General features: G+C 43.9%; 1 protein-coding gene across 4 annotated transcripts in view; it reads right to left on the bottom strand.

The window, feature by feature from the left end:
• Positions 1-702: 702 nt before the first annotated feature.
• The window catches only part of LOC311127335 (DNA-binding protein RFX7-like), a 38,612-nt gene continuing 15,990 nt past the window's right edge, over positions 703-23,324 (bottom strand). The window contains exons 3-10 of one of the 4 annotated variants that reach the window (XM_084159160.1): positions 16,439-16,521; positions 13,952-13,990; positions 13,677-13,802; positions 12,751-12,867; positions 11,221-11,305; positions 10,773-10,980; positions 8,528-8,826; positions 703-8,327 (exon numbers count right to left, since the gene is read on the bottom strand). In XM_084159160.1, the coding sequence (XP_084015286.1) occupies positions 5,013-8,327; positions 8,528-8,826; positions 10,773-10,980; positions 11,221-11,305; positions 12,751-12,867; positions 13,677-13,802; positions 13,952-13,990; positions 16,439-16,521 (4,272 nt within the window). In that variant the 3' untranslated portion in view covers positions 703-5,012. Of the gene's footprint in view, positions 8,328-8,527; positions 8,827-10,772; positions 10,981-11,220; positions 11,306-12,750; positions 12,868-13,368; positions 13,534-13,676; positions 13,803-13,951; positions 13,991-16,438; positions 16,522-23,324 lie in introns of those variants that run through there. The other 3 variants (XM_084159161.1, XM_084159162.1, XM_084159163.1) reach the window with 3 other exon arrangements.

The raw sequence follows: 23,324 nt of genomic DNA, 5'->3' as shown, positions 1-23,324 counted from the left end.
GTCATGTTTTGTACACTCAGTGTATATAACTTAGCATAGGGGCAATAAGCAGTTTACAAAGACTAGAAGCAGACATTTTTTCCTGCTCTTCTACTAGCCAACTCATCAGCAGAGGCTTGAAATCTATCAGACAGAGGGTGCGAGTGATGCCAAATGGCCATCGTTTCCCTATCATGAGCTGCATCAGACTGTTTACAGATTAGCCACTCTGGAACATTACCACCACATTCACATCTAAAATGCTAAAACGTACAAAAACCATAATTGGGAATACACTTCCCACAAGTGGGGTTCCATTCATTTTGTGGTACTGCAACATTTTCTATAACCCCTATGGAACAGGATTCGAGAAGATCAGTTCAAACCAGTCTTCCACACTCATGTGACTTAATCAACTAGAATAGATACAGGATCTATGGAATGTGTTGTTTGGCACACCATATCTTTTTAGCTTCATATTGAATAACGTAATAAGCTATGGTGAGGAAAATGACAATGAATACCAAAAGTGTGATTTAACAGTAAAGTAAATAAATATTTAGTCAGCTCTGGGGATGAAACCTTTGTGGGACCAAACCAGAAGATTCTAGCAGAGTGAAGGGAATGACAATGCATGTAGAGGGGGGGGAAAACAACGATTGAAACCAAGATATTCAAGTACTTAAAAAAAAGTTTATTGGTTTTTAAAACCCTTTTAAAAAATCTCAACACCAGTGAGCACTTTCAATTAAAAAAGAAAGAAGAAACTTTGCTGAAATGCTATAGCAACTTTATCAAATTACTGTACGGTCTGCTGTACACTAGACAACAACACGGCATAGGGTTTTCTACAGGTATAGATGAAGAAGAGGGTTAAAGGGACTTTATACCAGGTCTGTGAAATGTACAGCACAGGACTCAGCTGCCCCTGTGCACTTAAAGAAGAACAGACAGGGTTTGTCTTCATTTAAGTACAAACATCAGTGCTTATTTTCAATGGTTTCTGAAAAAAACTTTTCACAGATACATAAAAAGTAAAAACATCCAGATAAACAGAACGGATTCAAAACCTGAACATACAGAACAAATATGAATCTGAATTAGTAAACATCAAACAATGCAAGTAACTTGTGAGTCGCTATACCTTTCTGTTCCGATTGACAGGACCAATCCTGAATTACAGCAAAGTGGTTACAAATACTCTGTACAATAGAATTCTACAAACATGCACACATATCATTTATTAACATGGTGAAAGATTTATTTCAGAATATTTTCTTTTAAAATGTTTCTTTAAATTGAGTTTCATATTCTCATGTATGAGAATGAAGTAAAAACTGTATCTCATTGAGATTAATGTACATTGCTACACAAGACAATTAGCGTTCTCATATTTCTTGATTGACACTTCTCTAAATTATTTTTTCACTTAGTTAAGCTCTTTAAAAAAATATTTAGGAGGCTTCAATTGATGCATGTCCTATCAGAGGTGCCAAAGCCTTGGTTCATTAAACGTTTAGTGCAATAACATGAACCTTCAAAGCTTGTTGAAATTTTAACCATGACATTCCAGTGTCCATTGCAATGTTCTGGACACAAAATTTGTCAGAGAAAGATAGCTATGCAACCTGCTAATACATAATACTTTTTTTTAAATACCCATGCTATTTTCTCACTCGAAGCAAAAAGCCAACCAATATAAATCTCAGGAAGCAAACAAAATACAAACACCAAGCTAAGAAAAAAACGGCATTATCTGTACAAGAAAGGGCGCCAGCGGCCAAACACACAAGCACAGTTTAGCTGGCTCCTGATCCAAAATCACCAATATAGCATTTCAGAGGGTGCAGGTGCACAGAACCAGTATAGATTATAACAGTGTCAGAGCTTTGATATTTACAAACTGTGGGGTTAAAAATGAGAGGAACACTTACAACAGTCAACTGAATTAACCCCAATATTGTCCTGCTACATTGGTTTTTATAAACCAGAACAGTAGTGTGGTTTTCAGCATGTTTTCCAGTGCTACAGATCAGTTGTCAGTTTCAACATTTCCTCATATTAGTTTCAACCATCCCACCTGAAAGAAGGACAATTCCAAATGGCCATATAAAAGGTATTTGACTTTTGTCAGGCAAATAGGCAAAAGACTGGGAATTTGTGGGTTCTTCTAAAAAATCCTATTTAAATGGTTTTTTTTCTCTCACTAATTAGTTTCTTTGGTATGGATATAAGGCTCAGAAGATTAAAAGTCCATAACCACCACAGGATCTGGCAAATTCACTATTCCCTTCATAGGTTGCATGCCTTATTCACACACTGTTCTTCACTATACAATAAGCTATTTAAACCTGTAGTAGATGACCCGTACTTTACCACTAAATGCCTTTTTATGTCTCCAGGTGAAACACGTCCCTTCACTGTTAGAATAAAACGCAGTGCATTAATGAACTCAACAAGAACATTATTCATGGGGAAGAAAATTACAATTTATACAAATGTTTTTGTAATTCTGTATTACCGCATTCCTTCAAATATTCTATTTTCTACTGGATCTAGATTAATGTAAGGGGAATAGCTTTCAATGTATGACAGTAAATTATGCACTTTAGTGCCTTTTTATAGGAATGACTTTGAATATCCAATGGCATAATATTTTTTTCCAAATCCTTGGGAGAAACTTTTTGGATTTACCATAGAAGGAAAACTATCAGATTTAATTTAATCTAAATTACTTAATATCCATCACATTGTTAACTGAATGTATGTAACACATATGAAACAAATAAAAAGAGAAGGGAAAAACCACATACATTTACATAAACCTGCAGTAACCTACTTTGACAGTAGCAGCCGCTTTGATAAGTAAAAAAATGCATAGTTTTAAAATAAATCAGAACCAGGATAAAGTAATTTTTCCCCAAATAGATACACGACTGAAACAGGGCAGGGTCTCCTCCAGTCAATACACTTTGGTATAGGGGTGTCATAAGGTTAAATTCCTATTAATATATTCCTTCACTTCCTTACTTAAATCAATATATTTCTGTTAATTAAAATGATACCTGCCAAATAGTCAAAGACCGTAAATAAATAAAAAACCACCAATGCCCTACACAAGTCTTAAAAAGCTTGATAGAGGTGAGAAAGGTAATCTTCTGTATTACATACTGTTTAATACAATATTTAACTGTCCTTTGAGCTCCATCTTAAAGCCCATTTCCTTTAGTTCTGCAGACACAAAAGTGCAAGCTATCCCCATTACAGGTCTCTATTATGATTGTTTTAAGTCTTATAAACACATACTATTCCAAACAAAGCAATCATTTTCCTTTCCTTTTGACACTAAGGACTGGGGAGCTCAACTACAGTAAGAATGTCAGCATTCAGGGCAAAATATCATGTGTGAAGCAAGCCTGGAAAATGACAACTAACAGATAACATCTGTTGTTCCTCAGCTACCTGCTCTCACAGTTTCACTGTACTCAAAAGTGCATTAACTACTGGGACTTGAGAGGACATTTGAAAAGGCGAAAAGCCATGGTAATATCAATCAATTTCAAATCTCGATTCCTAGCCTAAATTTTTGGTACCATGCACACTTGAATTTGAGTGGTCAATATCTTATTTGTAAAGTTTGCATAACGTTTCAGCAAAACTGACAATCAGACATCTTCTGACAAGTTTAGTATACAGATAGTAAATCTTGAGCTTTAAATCTATAGTTTGAATAATATTCTGTAGTCACACATTCTCTTTCAAACTGCTGCCTTTTTCCTACTACTAAAAATTCAAATTCTGAGAGAATGGAACTAGTTTGCCTCAATATCATTGCAAACAATTAAATGTTAAAAGGTCCAACGCAGTTATCTCAATATCATAATTTATTTCTGGGTAAAAATGAACTACCTTACTGTGATTGTTTTAAATTAAAAATGGTCAAAAAGTTTCTTAGCAAAGAGCAATTTCTCAAGCAATAATTTTGCAAGGCCTGAGTGGGGAGGGGGAAACTAAAAACTAGCTGTTCTTGGCAGAAGGTTTGGAACTATTTCTTATTGGTCTATTAACTAATGTGATGGTGATGTCACCAGCCAGGCCAAAACTCCATCCCACCAAAACAGGCTGAAATTTCAGGCGGTCTTTTCAAACAGCTTTTACACTAAAAAGGGCATTATCATAATTTTCACAGTATTATTCCAAGCTCAGTGGAAATATATAAAACATGGATGGTCTGTAAGTAGACCAATGATACATTTTTATTTACAGATTATGGGGAATATTTTTAAACCATTGATTGATTTTGGTATATTTTTGTCTTGCACCTGGAAGCACCTGCAATCCTTAAGGAGACTTGAAATGGCAATGAGAAACATTAGTACTAGTGCATGCTACTGCAAATGCCCTCTCAAGGTCATGTACTGTACATACAATAGCCTAGGTATCTCAACTCTTAATTGAGATGTACAGGGGCATATTAGGTGAGCATACACCCCATTTAACATTCTTGCACAACAGTATGCTTCTAAAGCAGTTCCAAATGATTTGTCTGATAAAGTCTATCTTCAGATCTACTTCCATGGAAGTAAAACAATTTACAGAGGGAGGAACAGTTGCCAATTATTTGCCAAACCTCTCTATTTAGTCAACAGCTCCTGAACAAAAAATGATACAGTCTACAGATAGATGTTTGGTCATCTTTAAGAGATCTCTTCATATCCTCTGTGTCCTTCTGAAAAGGTACAAATACTTGTTCTTCTACTGTCTTGATTTAAATGCTCTTGAATGACTTTATGTCGTCTGAAGAGGGAGAAATGGATGAGTCAGCACCAGCGATGAGCTGTGAGAGAGAAAACCAGCATATTTGTAAGAGTGATAATATCTGTTCAGCCTGGCACTTAGACTGGACAAAAGTCATTGTATCCAGAGTGTTGCAGTGTGCTATACAATGTCAATGTGAATAATTACAAAGAAGGTTTTAAAAAAACAATACGTATAAACAATTTCACCCTCATGAAATAAAAGCAAAGCCCATATTAACCCATTAACCCGACTGTGGGCTGGTCTTTACTTTCCAGCCAATCAAATCCATTGGAATTTGCAGTCTCGCCGCAAATCTGCTGGAACAGCGGATCATTCTTCAGTTCCTCCAGTGTAGAGTCTTCATATTGTCCCTGCTGCTGATTGGGGTCAAACAGAAGGTTTGTGTCCAAATTGTTCAGGTCATTGATGCTACTGGAAAGGTCAGAGGTCAGTCGAAAATCAGACCCCACAGCGTTGAGTTCTGACACCTGTCCCACGAGCTGATTGCCAGGAGTAAGGCTGCCGTCCGCTAAGAGGTCTTTAACGGTGGTGCTGAAATCTAGCTGCTGCTGCTGTTGTTGTTGTTGTTGTTGTTGTTGTTGTTGTTGCTGCTGCTGCTGAAGGTTCTGGGCCAGCAGCATAGGCTGGCTCTGCTGCTGCTGCTGCTCTTGTAGCTGCTGCTGTTCTCCAGGAGCTGATTGTGCTTGGCTGTCACCTGCTGAGAGAATCATCTGTTCGTTCCTTGAGTTCTTCATGAGGTAACCGGGCTTCTGAAATTCGTACGCATTCTGAGCATTGGAAGTCAGAGTCTGGTGGTTGGCACTGCTGGGGAAGCTGGGCGTGGTCTCCAAGATCTGGGTGAGGTTCATGCGGGCTGTGTAGTTGGACGGCAGGTTGTTGATGCCAAGGCCCCGCACCGCGTCGTCACTGTCCCCGTCCATCTTGCTCAGGAGCACGTTGGTGATCTTTTTGCTGTTGTTCTGGCCCTGCATGGGCAGTACCTCCATCTGCATCATCACGTTGACAGGCACAGACTGGCTCCTCTGTGCCATGCTGCTGACACTAACGTCCCCATGGCTGTTGGCGATGATGTTGATCATCTCGGGGGTCACAGGGGAGGTGAAGGGGGACACCACTGTTCGGGGGATGTTCTGCAGGCCGTGGTTGCCACTCAGGTTTCGCTGGCGCACGGCAGGGCTCACACTACGACAGCGGAAGGTCCCGCCTGCTGAGGATGTGCTGGTGGCCTTGTTGTCCAGAGGGGCGGGCACAGCAAAGCCCTCCTGCTTGTTCAGGTTGGCCATAGTGGCTGCCTGCTGCTGCACCGGAGAGATGGGTGTCAGACGGCCGTAGTGTCCATCATGGTGCCTCGTCTGAGACTGATAGGACTGGCCAGGGATGGCGAAGGCATGGGGCTTTCGGAAGTGGTCGTCGACCAGGTCCTGATAGCTGGGGAGGATACTGATGCCGTTGATGGAGTTCCCCCCGCTGTTGTTGTAACCATTGTTCATCCACTCCAGTTTAGCCTTGTCTGGGTGAGTAGCCATGGGCCTCTGCATGGGCTTGACGGGGCTGCTGGAGACGAGGCTGCCGTCGTGGTAGCCTGTAATGCTGGAGTTAATGGGCGTGAAGGCAAAGGGGTTCCTGCACTCCACAGGGCTGGGGGGCACGCTGCCGCTGCAGTTGGAGTGTGGAGTGCCGATGGGGGTGTGTCGGCTGCTCCCCAGGGCACTGTCCACCGGGGTGGTGGGGGCTATGCGGGAGCAGGGGCTCTCCCTGGTCAGGCCCTGGCCTCCTCCCATCATCTCAGAGGTGGATGTGGGAGTTGGGGTAGGGGTGGGGGTGTGGATGGGGGTGGTGCTGCTGTGTACTGATTGGTAGTAAGAGGTCACTGTCTGGTTGGACGACATCATGTTGCCCTGCATTATAGACTGATGGCCTTGCAGCGTCACGTCAGCTCCGAAGGCCTGCAGACTGCTGTTGAGCTTCATCTGCTCCTCCATCTGCACCAGCTCCTCTACAATGCTGTCCTGGGTCATATCGTCATCATTGAAGTGGAAGTAGTCCATGTCTGTCTGCATGGAGACCTGGCTAGAGGCTGGGGCCTGGCCCATCATGGCCAGGGGCTCCATGATCGGGGTGGATGCCTGCTTGTGCTCTGTGATCTGCTGGGCGTAGGCCTGCTGCTGTTGCTTACCTCCCTCCAGCTGGTCCCCAGCCCACATGGTGTTCCTCAGGTCACTCACAGCAGACTGCTCCAGTAGGGCAGAGTTGTTGGGCATGGCTTGCATGTTACCCGTCATGTGCTGCTGGTGCTGAATTCGTGCATGACCAGCTGGGGCACTAACGTTGCCGATGCTGCTAGTGTCCATGGTGGTCGGAGTGTTTCTTCTCTGCACGGAGCTCTGTGGTTTGACAACAGTCTGGAAGCCTCTGATTCCGATGGGGGAATCAGAGAGTGACAAGATTCGAGTTGGGACAGTGGAGTTCAGTTTCACAGTAACTTTGCCGATGGCTGGTGCACTTTCAGGTCTGACCGGGGTTCCTGCCCTGGGGAGTTTCTTCACTCCTGCACCAATCCCATGTCTGTAACCATCGGAGCCCCCAACAGGCTGCTGGGAGATGAAAACCCTTTTGACAGGCGTGGGATAAGACTCTGGGCCGACGCCTGGGCGCTTCCTGGGGCTCTTGGAGGCGATGAGTGATGTGGCAACAGTGCCGCCATTGGGTGACAGAGTGGTGCTGATATTCTGATTGGAGACCGTCAAATACAAAGTGCTTTCGTTATTGGTGTTATTGCTACCAGCTGTAGCTGCCACAGTGTTGTTGCTCAAAGAGGACTTTCCGTTGCATTTGGTTCCAGCCATTGCCTCCAGTCCCAGGGAGCCTTTAGTGTGAGGTGTGGGCACACTGGCAGCCCTTGGTACAGCCCCTCCAGCCCTCTGGCCCCCTGCAGCTTCCTCAGTCATAGTAAGCCGGCTAGCAACCAGGGCCGGGCTGCCCTCACTTATGGCTTCACCCTCCATCATCTTGATGTCGATGGTAGGGGTGGTGGTGGCCCGGCCTGACCTGGCTAAGGGGGACAGGATGGGGGCTGCAGAGCCACTCCTGGCCCGTGGGCTGGGCCTGCTCTCCTCCAGGGCCACAGTGCTGCCCATGCCAGCAGAGGCAGGCCGTAAGGTGGTGTTGGTTAGGGTGGTTGTAGTGCTGCAGTTGGGAGCCAGGGATATGGTGGTCATCTTGACCACGTTGACAGAGGTGACGTGGGGTGTGGGCTGCATCACCGTCTTGATGGGGCTGTTGGTGATGAGCAGGGTGGGGGGCGAGCTCAGGGTGATGGCGCTGGTAGCTGAGGGTTTAGGCAGGATCTGGGCATAGCGGTGTCGGGCAGAGCGGTCCCCGACAGGGCTGGCTGAAATGTTCTGAGGGGTCTTGGGACACTTGACAGGCTGCATTGACTGGGTCACCACCTGGAAGTTGACAGGCAGAATCTTGCCCTCCGATGTTCCCACAGGACTGGGGGACATCAGCTGCCTGCTCCTCTGTACCTGCATATACAGCAAAGCAAAACAAGACACAAAAAAGTATTATCAAGATGTAAAAGTTATGAATAGCTTCTGTTGCACATGTGATATAGGCAACACAAAGTTATCGCTTGTATAGACGAGTAACAGGAACATTGCAAAGACAGTGGGATATATACAGTAAGCTTAGACAAACACAGAAGTAGAATACAAGCTTAGCTTACCGTGATGGGGCTGGGGACTGCAGCTACCACAATGCCAATGGTGGGATGTGGGGAGAGCAGGGCTGGGCTTCTACAGGTAATGGAGCCAACCCCAGGCGTGCCCACGTCAGCCCGCCTGGCCTGAGCCTCTCCGGGGAGGGGGGAGTGCAGCATCTGCTCCTGCTGCTTCTTCTGGATCTTCCGCTGGAGCTGCTGCTTGGCATCGATGGAGGGAGAGGGCAGGGTCTTCACTTGGGGCTGGAAGGAGTGGGCTTCAGCTGTGGGGGCGAATGCTGAGGATTGCAGCGGCGTTTTAACTCCTAAAGGGAGGAGACAGAGGAAGACCGAAACAGGTTAACACATGTTTTGGGTAAACAAATTGCCATGGTCCTCCTAGGCAGAGCAGCTTCTATTTTGCAGAAAGCATAACAATCCCACTGGGCACACACTGCTTGAATAAACATTGTTTTCACATCATTTCAATGAAATAACGATGAACCAATGTGGAATAGATGTTGAATTGACGTCTATGCCTAGTGTGATGGCTTTTAGGGACTGACAGGAGGTGGTATGTAAATGCTAAAGCTGGTCATTGAGAAGAAGCTGCCACTAGATGGAAACCTTTCACTGTTCATCATACATGAGACTGAAGTTTGACTATCAACACATACAGTGCATTCGGACAGTATTCAGACGCCTTGACTTTTTCCACATTTTGTTACAGCCTTATTCTAAAATGGATTAAATAAAAAAAATTCCTCATCAATCTACACAATGACAAAGCAAAAACTGGTTTTGCAAATGTATTAAAAATAATAAAAAACAGAAATACCTTATTTACATAAGTATTCAGACCCTTTGCTATGAGACTCGAAATTGAGCTCAGGTGCATCCTGTTTCCATTGATCATCCTTGAGATGTTTCTACAACTTGATTGGAGTCCACCTGGGGGAAATTAAATTGATTGGACGTGATTTGGAAAGGCACACACCTGTCTATATAAGGTCCCACAGTTGACAGTGCATGTCAGAGCAAAAACCAAGCCATGAGGTCGAAGGAATTGTCCGTAGAGCTCAGAGACAGGATTGTGTTGAGGCACAGATCTGGGGAAGGGTACAAAAAAATTTCTGCAGCATTGAAGGTCCCCAAGAACACAGTGGCCTCCATCATTCTTAAATGGAAGAAGTTTAGAACCACCAAGACTCTTCCTAGAGCTGTCCGCCCGGCCAAACTGAGCAATCGGGGGAGAAGGGCCTTGGTCAGGGAGGTGACCAAGAACCCGATGGTCACTGAAAGAGCTCCAGAGTTCCTCTGTGGAGATGGGAGAACCTTCCAGAAGGACAGCAATCTCTGTAGCACTCCACCAATCAGGCCTTTATGGTAGAGTGGCCAGACGGAAGCCACTCCTCAGTAAAAGGAACATGACAGCCCGCTTGGAGTTTGCCAAAAGGCACCTAAAGGACTCTCAGACCATGAGAAACAAGATTCTCTGGTCTGATGAAACCAAGATTGAACACTTTGGCCTAAATGCCAAGCGTCATGCCTGGAGGAAACCTGGCACCATCCTTACGGTGAATCATGGTGGTGGCAGCATCATGCTGTGGGGATGTTTATCAGCGGCAGGGACTGGGAGACTAGTCAGGATCGAGGGAAAGATGAACGGAGCAAAGTACAGAGAGATCCTTGATGAAAACCTGCTCCAGAGCGCTCAGGACTTCAGACTGGGGCGAAGGTTCACCTTCCAACAGGACAACAACACTAAGCACACAGTCAAGACAACGCAGGAGTGGCTTCGGGACAAGTCTCTGAATGTCCTTGAGTGGCCCAGCCAGAGCCCGGACTTGAAACCGATCTAACATATCTGGAGAGACCTGAAAATAGCTTTGCAGCGACGCTCCCCATCCAACCTGACAGAGCTTGAGAGGCTCTGCAGAGAAGAATGGGAGAAACTCCCCAAATACAGGTGTGCCAAGCTTGTAGAGTCATACCCAGGAAGACTCCAGGCTGTAATCGCTGAAAAAAGATGCTTCAACAAAGTACTAAGTAAAGGGTTTGAATACTTATGTAAAATGTGATACCCGTTTTTTAATTTTAATACATTTGCAAAATGTCTAAAAACCCGTTTTTGCTTTGTCATTATGGGGTAGTGTGTGTAGATTGATGAGGGGGGAAAAAACATTTAATCAATTTCAAAATAAGGCTAACGTAACAAAATGTGGAAAAGGTCAAGGGGTCTGAATACTTTCTGAATGCACTGTATTGTCACCTGTTGGTGTACCAGTCATGACCGTGAGGGCTGCCACAGATTTGGTGCCGATGTAGTGGCTGTTGAGGAGGAAGCGAGCCAGGTCCTCCACAGCATCAAACTGGCGGCTCAGCACCTTCTGGGCCCATTCACACACCAGGCCACAGGCCGCAGAGCGCACCTCCTCCTCCGCACTGCACAGCTGACCTGAGGGCTCCAGCACCTCACACTGAAGCACAACACAGACACATGTACAGGTATTAGGAATTATAGTCGTATATATCCCTGTATCATTTTCAGTTCAATATGAAGCCTCAAAATGTGGTCATTTAACACATTACATTAAATAAAGTTATGTTATGGTTGGACTACAGTTAGGCAAACCTTTCATGCTTATTTATTTATTTTCTTGAAAATCTATTTAAGTAAGGTAAAGACCTTGAGAGAGGAAGGCGTACAGATAACTTACCCCGTCCCCTGTTTTATGTAACTCCAGGTTGGGTAAAGATGGCATGTGGACAAAGGCTTTCTTCCTCAGTCCACTATAGCAGTATGTGAGCAGGGGTTAAGGTCAAAAACACTGAACGGTCAAACATTTAGTGGTCCTATGTAGCTCAGCTGGTAGAGCACGGCGCTTGTAACGCCAAGGTAGTGGGTTCGATCCCCGGGACCACCCATACACAAAAAATGTATGCACGCATGACTGTAAGTCGCTTTGGATAAAAGCGTCTGCTAAATGGCATATTATTATTATATTATTATTTAAGAGTTAATTTATGGATGTGCTAAAATGTGTTGGTTGTTTGTCTGTAAAGAGCAGGGCATTAGTGCTTCAGGGACCATTCTAGCACTGAGAGACTGGGATTGCCCCACAGGATAGGGTAAGAAAAGTGCCTCAGGGCAGAAGGTCAGTTGTCACCCACAGACGGATCTAAGGAAGAGCCTTCTCACCCGAAGCTGAAAACAGCTATCTCCCAGCCAGCATCAGTTTCTAGTCACTCCACTACTAATCCCTTAGCCCCTCAGGCCTCTCACACTCCCACTGAACCTTCTCTTCCCCCTCCAACCTTTCATGCTGTGACCAACCCCACTGCCCAAAATAAGGCGGTGTGGATTTGTGGTGAGAGCTAGCCTTTTATCAGACGCTGGTGTGAGAGGGTGACAGCAGGTGCTCCCTGCTGAACACTTCCAGACACTTAGGAGGTGTCTCACGCAACCAGGCAAAGAGCTACTCAGAGTTATAGCACAGTTATGAATGACTCACTTTCTCTCACACAAAACAAATAATAAAATATAGACAAATAGGTCCAAGAGCGTGATCTTGAATTAACTTGTACCTTCGTAGAGTGTGTATTACATTTGGAAACAGAAAATAGTTCATTTAAAAAGAGAGATATAGATTACTAAGCAAGCCACAGCTCAAGATGTTCTGACTTAGTCTGATTTGACTTGGGCGCTCATATTGAGTTTCAGTTGCTATTGCAACCGCCATATAAAAACAAGGTCTATTTCAGAAAGGCTCCGCATTGAAAATAAAAAGTGCATGCATATGCAAGTATAAGTATATAAAATGTATGCACTCACTAACTAAGTCGCTCTGGATAAGAGCGTCTGCTAAATGACTAAAATGTAAATGTATATTATACTTTTTTTTTTTTTTACTCCACCTCAACAAAATAAGAATAAACTCATTTGTCACTATACTAATTTAACGGACACTAATCTCATTGGAGACTGTAGCTTTGCCAAGTCTAGAGTCGTGATCTCATGGAAAAGACATTGAAAAGACATTTCACAAATTGTTTCCTGAAGGTCAAGTACACAGTGATTCCCCTAAGTGTCTCTGTCCTACTCTACTGCTCTCCAGGCAGAGGCCGCTTTATTTGATTTAATTTCAGTTCTATATTTAGAGTCTCCATGAACTGAGACAACAGATGTTCTGCGACCAGAGTCCAGAGAGGCCAGATTGTTCGCTACAAACCATTCCAGTGAAGGATATTTTGATTTGCCTCTCATGCCAAGTCGACGTGCCTTCATGTTTGGAAATACATTTTTCATGATCTTTCCAAAGTCCGCCGCACTCAGTGGGTGGTAGCAGAGATTGTCACAATAGCTCCTGAAACAGACAGACAGACAAACAGAGAGTAAACATTTGTTCGTCAGGGGAAGTAAAGTTCAGATAAACAAGGCATTGGAAATCTCAGTAAAACCAAATAAACAATGTTAAATATCAAATAAAGACAGTATCAAATAAAGAGTCACATAAAAACAGTGACATCTGGGTGAAGACGTTCCCAAAGAAATCAGAACCATTATTAGTACTTTCATTTGCAATGAATGAGGACGTCAAACTGTGTGCTACGTAACAGTCACATAGCATTTCAATGACTGTTTCAGACTTTCCGTTCTAGTGTTACCAACACATGGTGCACATCTTTTCCCATGCTTTCTACATCTATCTATATTGGTGCTTTGGCTGGCAGTATGTAGATCCTTCATAGCTGGCAGTGTACGGTAAAGGATAATTTCTTTAGTAACAGTGCTTAATGCCAAATGCTATGTACTTTCATAACATGCATCTCACGTCATAAAATAAAACGGTCATACAAATGTGTACCTTGTTCTTGTGAAACCTCTTAGAAGTCAAGTGTTCATGGAAATCAAATTCAAAAGTAAATCCATCCATTTCCACCTGGTATGGAATTTAACCTGTCAGGTATTCCAAACACCCTATAATAGCTGTACACAGTGCTATCAATATGTTTCTAAATTGGTGTGGTGTCCGTTTCCAGAACATCAAAACAGGATGACAGTGTTTTCTGTTTGTATTTAACAGTGCTAGTGATTTGAAAATGACCCGAGCTGGGCAAAGTCCCCTTGGCTTCACACTTCCCTATGTCCCCTTTCTCACAGTCAGATACCCACTTGTACTCGTCATAGACCTCCTGTTTGGGCAGAGAGGTTTCTGGGTGTTCCTCTAGGTGATTGCGGATCCAGTTGAACGCGTGCATCTGCTGAGTGCGGCTTGATGACATGGAGCTCTGATCACTGCTAGAGAAAGCAGGAGAAAATAGGTTATTTACAGTACAATCACAAAAAAACATGACTGCCGAATCTACCTTTCCCGCCCCATTTTTCAAATCCAACCAACACAAATCCCCCCCATGTCTCTGTGTTTTAAGTGAGAGAGGTTTATGTACCATGAGAGTTCTCCAGGACTGGCAGACCCTCTCTCAGTCCTGATGGGCATCGTGTGCAGTGTTGGGGGGTTGAGGTGGTGGAGGTGATGAGGATTAGATGTGGAGAACAAGTAGGAATTGATCATTGCTTTTCAATCAAGGTGTGATAATGACAACATCAATGAGCAGTGTGTGTCACCTGATCCTAAACTAACTTCAAGCCACTTCCCGGGCCCCTGGACACTTTTGTAGATGTGAGAGGATTGGATAAGTTCAAGTAATATAGGGAAATTCCTCTTAGCCTATCAGAAGGCAAGGTAAAGCTATAACAGTATTCCTTAGGCCTAATACATATCCAATCCTTTTAGATCTACACACATTCCTAGGGAGTAAGGGCTTCGGTCGATTTGGAATTAAGCGTGTGTGTGTGTGTGTGTGTGTGTGTGTGTTACAGATCAAATATACACGAGAGAGAATACAAGACATACATTTACACATATTTTGCAAAAAGGTAAAATGTGAAGGGTTGAGGAAAGACGTTATTAACAAGTTATTAAGTAAGGACTTTCAATCAGAACACACACACACACACACACACACACGTTGTAGTCCTATGTGGGAAATCAATATCAAATCAATCAATGCAATGATTAAAGAAACTGCCAAAGCTTATTTGCTCTCTAAGGGAGAGAGTTTAACATAATGAGCAGAGTTTTACATAAAAACAGTCCAAGCTAAGGTTGACAGCCATTGTAATAGATGTGGGGATGGTATAGGGTGCAGAACATCCACAGTGCATTCGGAAAGTATACAGACCCCTTGACTTTTTCCACATTTCGTTACATTACAGCCTTATTCTAAAATCAATTAAATAAATAACAACATCAATCTACACACAATACCCCATAATGACAAAGTGAAAACAGATTTTTAGAAATGTTTGCTAATGTATTAAAAATAAAAACATAAATACCTTATTTACATAAGTATTCAGACCCCTTTGCTATGAGACTCGACATTGAGCTCAGGTGCATCCAGTTTCCATTGATCATCCTTGAGATGTTTCTACAACTTGATTGGAGTCCACCTGTGGTAAATTCATATATCGACAGGCACACACCTGTCTATATAAGGTCCCACAGTTGACAGTGCATGTCAGAGCAAAAACCAAGCCATGAGGTCGAAGGAATTGTCCGTAGAGCTCCGAGACAGGATTGTGTCAAGGCACAGATCTGGGGACGGGTACCAAAACATTTAGGCAGCATTGAAGGTCCAAGAGCAGAGCAGCTTCCATCCTTCTTAAATGGAAGAAGTTTGCAACCACCAAGACTCTTCCTAGAGCTGGCCGCCCGGCCAAACTGAGCAATCAGGGGAGAAGGGCCTTGGTCAGGGAGGTGACCAAGAACCCGATGGTCACTCTGACAGAGCTCCAGAGTTCCTCTGTGGAGATGGGAGAACCTTCCAGAAGGACAACCATCTCTGCAGCACTCCACCAATCAGGGCTTTATGGTAGTGTGGCCAGACGGAAGCCACTCCTCAGTAAAAGGCACATGACAGCCCAAAAGGCACCTAAAGGACTCTCAGACCATGAGAAACAAGATTCTCTGGTCTGATGAAACCAAGATTGAACTCTTTGGCCTGAATGCCAAGCGTCACATCTGAAGGAAACCTGGCACCATCCCTATGGTGAATAATGGTGGTGGCAGCATCATGCTGTGGGGATGTTTTTCAGCGGCAAGGACTAGGAGACTAGTCAGGATCGAGGGAAAGATGAACGGAGCAAAGTACAGAGAGATCCTTGATGAAAACCTGCTCCAGAGCGCTTAGGACCTCAGACTGGGGCGAAGGTTCACCTTCCAACAGGACAACGACCCTAAGCACACAGCCAAGACAATGTAGCAGTGGCTGCGGGAAAAGTCTCTAAATGTCCTTGAGTGGCCTAGCCAGAGCCCGGACTTGAACCCGATCGAACATCTCTGGAGAGACCTGAAAATAGCTGTGCAGCGACGCTCCCCATCCAACCTGACAGAGTTTGAGAGGATCTGCAGAGAAGAATGGGAGAAACTCCCCAAATACAGGTGTGCCAAACTTGTAGCGTCATACCCAATAAGACTCGAGGCTGTAATCGCTGCCGAAGGTGCTTCAACAAAGTACTGAGTAAAGGGTCTGAATACTTATGTAAATGTTATATTTCTGTTTTTATTTGTAATAAATTAGCAAACATTTCTAAAATCCTGTTTTTGCTTTGTCATTATGGGGTATTGTGTGTAGATTGTTTTAATCAATGTAATCAATTTTAGAATAAGGCTGTAACATAACAAAATGTGGGAAAAGTCAAGGGGTCTGAATACTTTCCGAATGCACTGTATATTATGCTACTAGGCTAATGGATAATGGGGTAGATCATCAACATTCGGCTAAGTCATGTGCATATGGCACGGAACTGCATGCATGCAGACATGACACAAAACAAACGCTGTTCAATCAAATGAAATAATTATCAATTACCTTTTTTCACTGTTGCTGGGACCAGAAGGCAACTTAAGGTAGAGGTAGAGTTTCTCGATGTCTGTAAACTTCTCCACATCTTGCTGTAAAAGCGGAGCACAGGGAAGAAGAGAGATAACAAATAGGTTCATGGTTTTTTTTCAAGTGCCATTTTTTTTCTTCTGTTCTGTCATCCCTGTGATGAGTAGGGTAGGAGGAGGAGGAGGAAGAGGAGGAGGAGTAGTATTCATGGTAGTGTCTTTATCACGCCACTGACTTAACATGCTTGACTGATGTCTCTCTCAGGCCAAACACAGTCCAGTCCATGAGAAAGGAAATGCTTCTTTTAATTCTCACTACTTCAATAATCCACTAAAATGCGTTCCACAAAGGTTGACAGTTTACCTTCTACTCCAGCTAGAAGAGCATGAATAATACAGAAACGTTTCCTTTTTAAATGGTCCATTCTTAGTCTACTCTGAGTGAAGTCAGGTGTTCTCTGTTTCTGCTGTAGTAACACAGAAAGCTAAGTGTTTAGTTGTACAACGTAGGACTCGTTGAGGCACCATCAGTGTAAAGATGTAAATTAAACAGTTATGAAATGTAAGACAAAGACTCTTCAGTTCCAGTGAAACCTAAAACAACCATTTCAAACAACCCCCTTAGTTCGGTTGGACTAGTTTGAACACTATCCGCACCCGGGAGCGCACGAAACAACGCATTTTTGTCCAATAAACAAATTACTTGCATGGACACATGGTTTTGTTTAGGAGTTTTAGTTCATTTGACATTTGGTAATGTGAAACCAACCGGACCAAATGAAAAAAATACAATGTAACAAATATTCAAACTCTGATACAAACTATAGCTCAAAACTGTGTGTGAAAAAACCCCAAAAGACAACAAACAATGTTCAGGAACAAATACCCCCCCCCCCCCCCCCCGCCACAAGAAAACAAAAACATGGATGATCCTGCAAATGAGATTAGGGACGTAAAGGAGAGATAATAAAATCAGAGAGATAGGGAAAGGGCTGGAAGTTGCTGCAGAGAGAACCACTGATCTTTGTGCGGTCTTGTTCAGAAGGATCCTGGCTGCATCCTGATAAACAGTGCTCGAGCTAAGATCAATGTGGACGAGTGTCAGGATAAACAAAATTACACAGAAACACTCAACCTCATGGATTCTGAACATTTCTAAAACATTTGTGTGTGTGCAGTAAATACCACAGGGTGTTAAAGATCAACACAGGGGGTCCTCATCCCTGCCGCAATGACAAAAGCCATGAGGAAATCTCTTAATGAGATCAAACAAATGTTTCCATCGAGGGGAGAGGGTTGGTGTGTGTGTGTGTGGTTTGCACTGAGAGCTCCTAAGGATGTTTTCACACTTGGTCCCTTTCAGCAAAAAATGAAATTCAGTGCAGTTCAATACATTTTTTGTGCAGTGTGAACACTCCAAAGGAACTCAGGCCCCTCAAAAGAGTCCCTGACGCGAACCGAACTGAGACCATCTCGAAAGGTGGTCTGAGTTCGGTTCGCTAGAATTCCGACTGTCCGGTTCCCTTTTTTAGGGCAATGTGAACACTAAAGTTCCCAGGTTCACTTGTCATTATTCCCACACCACACACTAGACTATTGCAATAAACCCTCTCACATTGGTGCCACAAAAGAGAGAAGATGATGATGTGCAGGTTCGCGGGAAAAACGTGTGCCATTTTTGGGATATTGATTTTAGCGATTGTTAAGGATGCACAGAAATACCAAAATATGTGTGGAGTTTTTAGTTCAGATTATTTGTTTGAAATGTGTGATCTATAGGCTAAGAGAGCTTCATAATTAGATTATGGGGTTTGAATAGTGTGAGAAGACAACATGAGACATATGATATCTGTTTTTTTAAAGAGGACTATATGTGAAAACACCCTAACAGATACCTTGAAGGAACATTAGGATAAATACGAGGTGATGGAGCCCTGCAATATCCAGAGGGGGTTGTTACAGCTACCGTGGGTCAGTGTTATGACTTTAACAAGCACTGATACCTGCTAACCTAACAAACAGACTGCTTTTAGACAGTTCATTACGGTTAGCCAAATAATGCTGGAGGCAGACTTTTCCATGTGAATGCAGATGATTAGGGTGTCACACAGATGCCTTAGGGGTGTAGCCCAGCTACCCAATGTTTTACAACACATCAACAAACATTAACTGAGAGAATGGTTTCAGTATTTGGAAGCTATTTCACTGAGTGACTGGACAGCATGCCAAAAAGTCCCCACCAAAACAGAGGAGATGATGAGGTAGCCTAAATCTGGTATTTGTGTTTGCAGGGTTTTGGCACGGGGGCAGAGGGTCTGGCATGTGCAGCACTGGGTCTCACAGATGTCATGACATATGGTCTTTGGGGTTGTGTCACGCCATGATCTGATCTGACCTCCACAGCTCAGTGACCACATCCACTCACCGCCTGGACAGTGCATTAGCACCACAACAACAGCACGACAAGTGGCCACACATGCCACAGATAAGTACAACTTACAACAGTAAACAAACAAGCAAGCACTGGATCACACTTGCACTCTTACTCACTGTTTCTCGCTTAAACCTCCCCCTCAATCACACATAGGCAAGCTTTGAAACGTGCTGGCACGCATGCACACGCACACACACACACACAGCTAAGCTCAGCTGTGAAACACATTGGCTCATACACAGGCATGAAAAATAAATAAAAGCACAATCTGTATATCTCACCCTCTCTCTACCCCAGTACTACAATGGATGGTGGGTGCTAGTTGAACCCAACCCAGTTCAGTGTTTGGAGGATGACTGGGCCCAGAGCTACAAACGACAAACAACCCTCTCCAACTAGCTGCTTCAAAGGGAATAGGGAAGATGATAGGGCGGGGCAGGAGTGATTTAAATTCTGCTGGAGTAGAAGGCGGCAGACGAGAGACTTTGGCTCCAGGCACAACTCTCCAACACAGAGCGGGAGGGCCCTGCAGGGAGGAGGGGGCTCACACATCACGTTCTGGATTCTTGAAGAGCTGCACCGTAGTAGAGCTTTAGCACCCAAAAACAACATCCTCATCTGAAGGGGCCATGGTGCCTCTGTCTACTACACAATAATCACAGTTTTAAAACAGTAACCAACATGTGGTGCGATTGTTTTTTCTAGCACCTACTTGTTATCTCAAAAAATTTAATAAAATCAGAGACAAACACAAATTAATAATGATGTTTATTTACTTTCAAGACCGATTGACAGACCACAACGACAACATCTAAAAGCAGAAGGGATACAGACAGTCCCATGGAATTTTAATGACCCACCCAACCCCCCATAGAGGAAGTCATCGGAGGTAGCAATAATCCGAGGAATACCTAATCCGGGGGCTAGCAGAGCGGGCAGTTAAGCTCACGTAAACAAGCTTTTGTTTTCATGGTGTCTGCTGTAGGAGACCAATGCTAGGGGACATCAGACCACCAGACCAGTGGTTTACATTGTGGTGCAGACTGCAGTGGACAGCCAACATTTCCAGAGCAGCATCTCTGACACCAACGTTATGGAAAAGAGCTAAACACCCAACACATGATCATAAAGAGAAGCTCTGGGTGCCATAGCAGGGAGGGGACAAACACTCAAACACACACACCACACAGAGATGCTGACAAGCGTGTCTTGACAGCATGAGTGCACAGAGCCAGAAAGCCATCAGCGGGGCTGGGGGATCGGTTTGTGCGCAGCGCCGGCAGACTGTGAGCTAAACTGAAATCCCCTGCCGTTAACCCTTTCCCCTGAACTGGCCTCTGCTAGCGGAGTGGTCAGCAGCCCCCGCCGAACATAGCCACAGCGTACACACACTGCGTACGTACACACACTGCCAACACACTGCTCCCCACCCCTGTTCAATTGGTTTATAAGAATAGACGCATTCGCCCCTCCGTCTTTTCTATTCGCCTCTTTGTTGCTAGGGGAATGGGAGCGCACCAATGGCTAAAGTTATCAGCCACTGAGCAGCGTTAGTGATGGGGGGGTAAATAAAAATGGCTCGCAGACAGACAGACGTCGTGGAGCCAACTGGACTCTCCTTTTTAGAACGAGAGTCTGATGGAGTGGAAGAGAGTAAACAGACACGCTGGGCTACGTTACACACCCTCTGTGAGACAAAGGAGCGATGATTCCTAGTGGTCCTTCACTTGCGGAGCACAGGACATCACACCCTGCTGCTGCCAGACAAGCCCCACTACTTCACACAGCACACTTCCAAAGTAGAAGTAAGGGCAAGTCAATGTTTTCCAAATACTCTACAAACCAGACTATAATCAAAGTCCAACACAGATTCTCAACTATATTTACAGTAACAGTCAAAAGTTTGGACACACCTACTCATTCCAGGGTTTCTCTTTATTTTTACTATTTTCTACATTGTAGAATAATAGTGAAGACCTCAAAACTATGAAATAATACATTTGGAATCATGTAGTAACCCAAATAGTATAAAATAAATCAAAATATATTTTATATTTGAAATTCTTCAAAGTAGCCACCTTTTGCCTTGATGACAGCTTTGCACACTCTTGTCATTCTCTCAACCAGCTTCATGAGGTAGTCACCTGGAATGCATTTCAATTAACAGGTGTGCCTTGTTAAAAGTTAATTTGTGGAATTTCTTTCCTTCTTAATGCGTTTGAGCCAATCAGTTGTGTTGTGACAAGGTAGGGGTGGTATACAGAAGATAGCCCTATTTGGTAAAAGACCAAGTCCATATTATGGCAAGAACAGCTCAAATAAGCAAAGAAACGACAGTCCATCATTACTTTAAGACATGAAGGTCAGTCAATACGGAAAATTTAAAGATCTTTGAAAGTTTCTTAAAGTGCAGTCGAAAAAAACATCTAGCGCTATACCGAAACTGGCTCTCATGAGGACTGTCACAGGAAAGGAAGTCCCAGAGTTACCTCTGCTGCAGAGGATAAGTTCATTAGAGTTACCAGTCTCAGAAATAGGCAATTATCTGCACCTCAGATTGCACCTCACAGAGTTCAAGTAACAGACACATCTCAACATCAACTGTTCAGAGGAGACTGCGTGAATCAGGCCTTTATGGTCGAATTTCTGCAAAGAAACCACTACTAAAGGACACCAATAAGAAGAAGAGACTTGCTTGGGCCAAGAAACACGAGCAATGAACATTAGACTGGTGGAAATCTGTCCTTTGGTCTTAAGAATCCAAATTTGAGATTTTTGGTTCCAACCGCCGTGTCTTTGTGAGACGCAGAGTAGGTGAACGGATGATCTCTGCATGTGTGGTTCCCACCGTGAAGCATGGAGGAGGTGGTGTTGGGGTGCTTTGCTGGTGACACTGTCAGTGATTTATTTAGAATTCAAGGCACACTTAACCAGCATGGCTACCACAGAATTCTGCAGCGATATGCCATCCCATCTGGTTTGCGCTTAGTGGGACTATCATTTGTTTTTCAACAGGACAATGACCCAAAACACACCTCCAGGCTGTGTAAGGGCTATTTGACCAAGAAGGAGAGTGATGGAGTGCTGCATCAGATGACCTGGCCTCCACAATCACCTGAACTCAACCCAATTGAGATGGTTTGGGATGAGTTGGACTGCAGAGTGAAGGAAAAGCAGCCAACAAGTGCTCAGCATATGTGGGAACTCCTTCAAGACTGTTGGAAAAGCATTCCAGGTGAAGCTGGTTGAGAGAATGCCAAGAGTGTGCAAAGCTGTCAAGGCAAAGGGTGGCTACTTTGAAGAATCCAAAATATATTTTGATTTGTTTAACACTTTTTGGGTTACTACATGATTCCATATGTGTTATTTCATCGTTTTGATGTCTTCACTATTATTCTACAATGTAGAAAATAGTAAAGATAAAGAGAAACCATGGAATGAGTAGGTGTGTCCAAACTTTTGACTGTTACTGTATATGGATACCAGTAGTCATCACTGCTTGGGTGTCCAAGATCCCTCACTGTTGGCCATGGTTTACTTTCATTACCACTGGTAATTAGTTCAGTATCAAAGTTTTAGTAGGGTCTGCTCTGTTCTACATTTTGGGAGTTGAGACAAAAGGTCATCGTTAGAAGGGGAATCGACCAATTCTGTTGGACCAAACCTCAAACGCAAATAGCAAGTTGAAACTGCTTGTTGTCAGAGAGGTTGAAGAGATCTTTCGGTACACACAGCACAGAAGGAGGAGGGGCTTGGTGTCTGTGTGGGAGTGGGAAGGTGCACACGCAGAGAAGGAGCGAAGGAGACGAGACCAAAAAGACAAAATGCTCATAAAAACTGAAAAATATATAAATCTCGATTCTTGTGATACAGGCATTTGGAACATCGCACTAAAACACACATTCAAATTAGTTCCATATCGCCCAGCCCTACTTCTGCAGTCATTCAACTTCAGCCACTCATAGACCTTACATCTCTGAACTCCATTTGCACTTTGACTGGCCTGAGTCTGAAGACCCTACAAACTACAGCAAACAGCACCCTTGGCAGGGGCAAGTGTACACACTCGGATGACAATCCTAAATGAGTCAGTGTCAGCAGACAGTCTACACTCCCCTGCACCTTCACACGGCCAATGTTAAATACCCATCCACCACCATCCCTAATCGTATATCAGTCCCCTCGGTACCAACAACATCAACAGAACAATTATAGACTGGTTGTATTCTGGCGCCAACTACTATAGCTTCTTTTGGATGAAAGACAAGTTCAGAAATGATGGCAGTTACACAACAAGCTATGCTATGCTATGCGTCGGCAAAACTGAGCTATGGCGTCAACCCGACAACATTATTACCGAGTCTGATACCATTTAGGAGAATGAGCTAGACATGAAGGGAAAACCTGATTGGTTGTGATGAGTCTCAGAGAA

The sequence above is a fragment of the Coregonus lavaretus genome, assembly GCF_964263955.1.
Source record: "Coregonus lavaretus genome assembly, chromosome: 4".
NCBI lineage: Eukaryota > Metazoa > Chordata > Actinopteri > Salmoniformes > Salmonidae > Coregonus > Coregonus lavaretus.
Note: the sequence above shows the minus strand (reverse complement) of the source record. Positions and strands in the feature narration are given on the sequence as shown.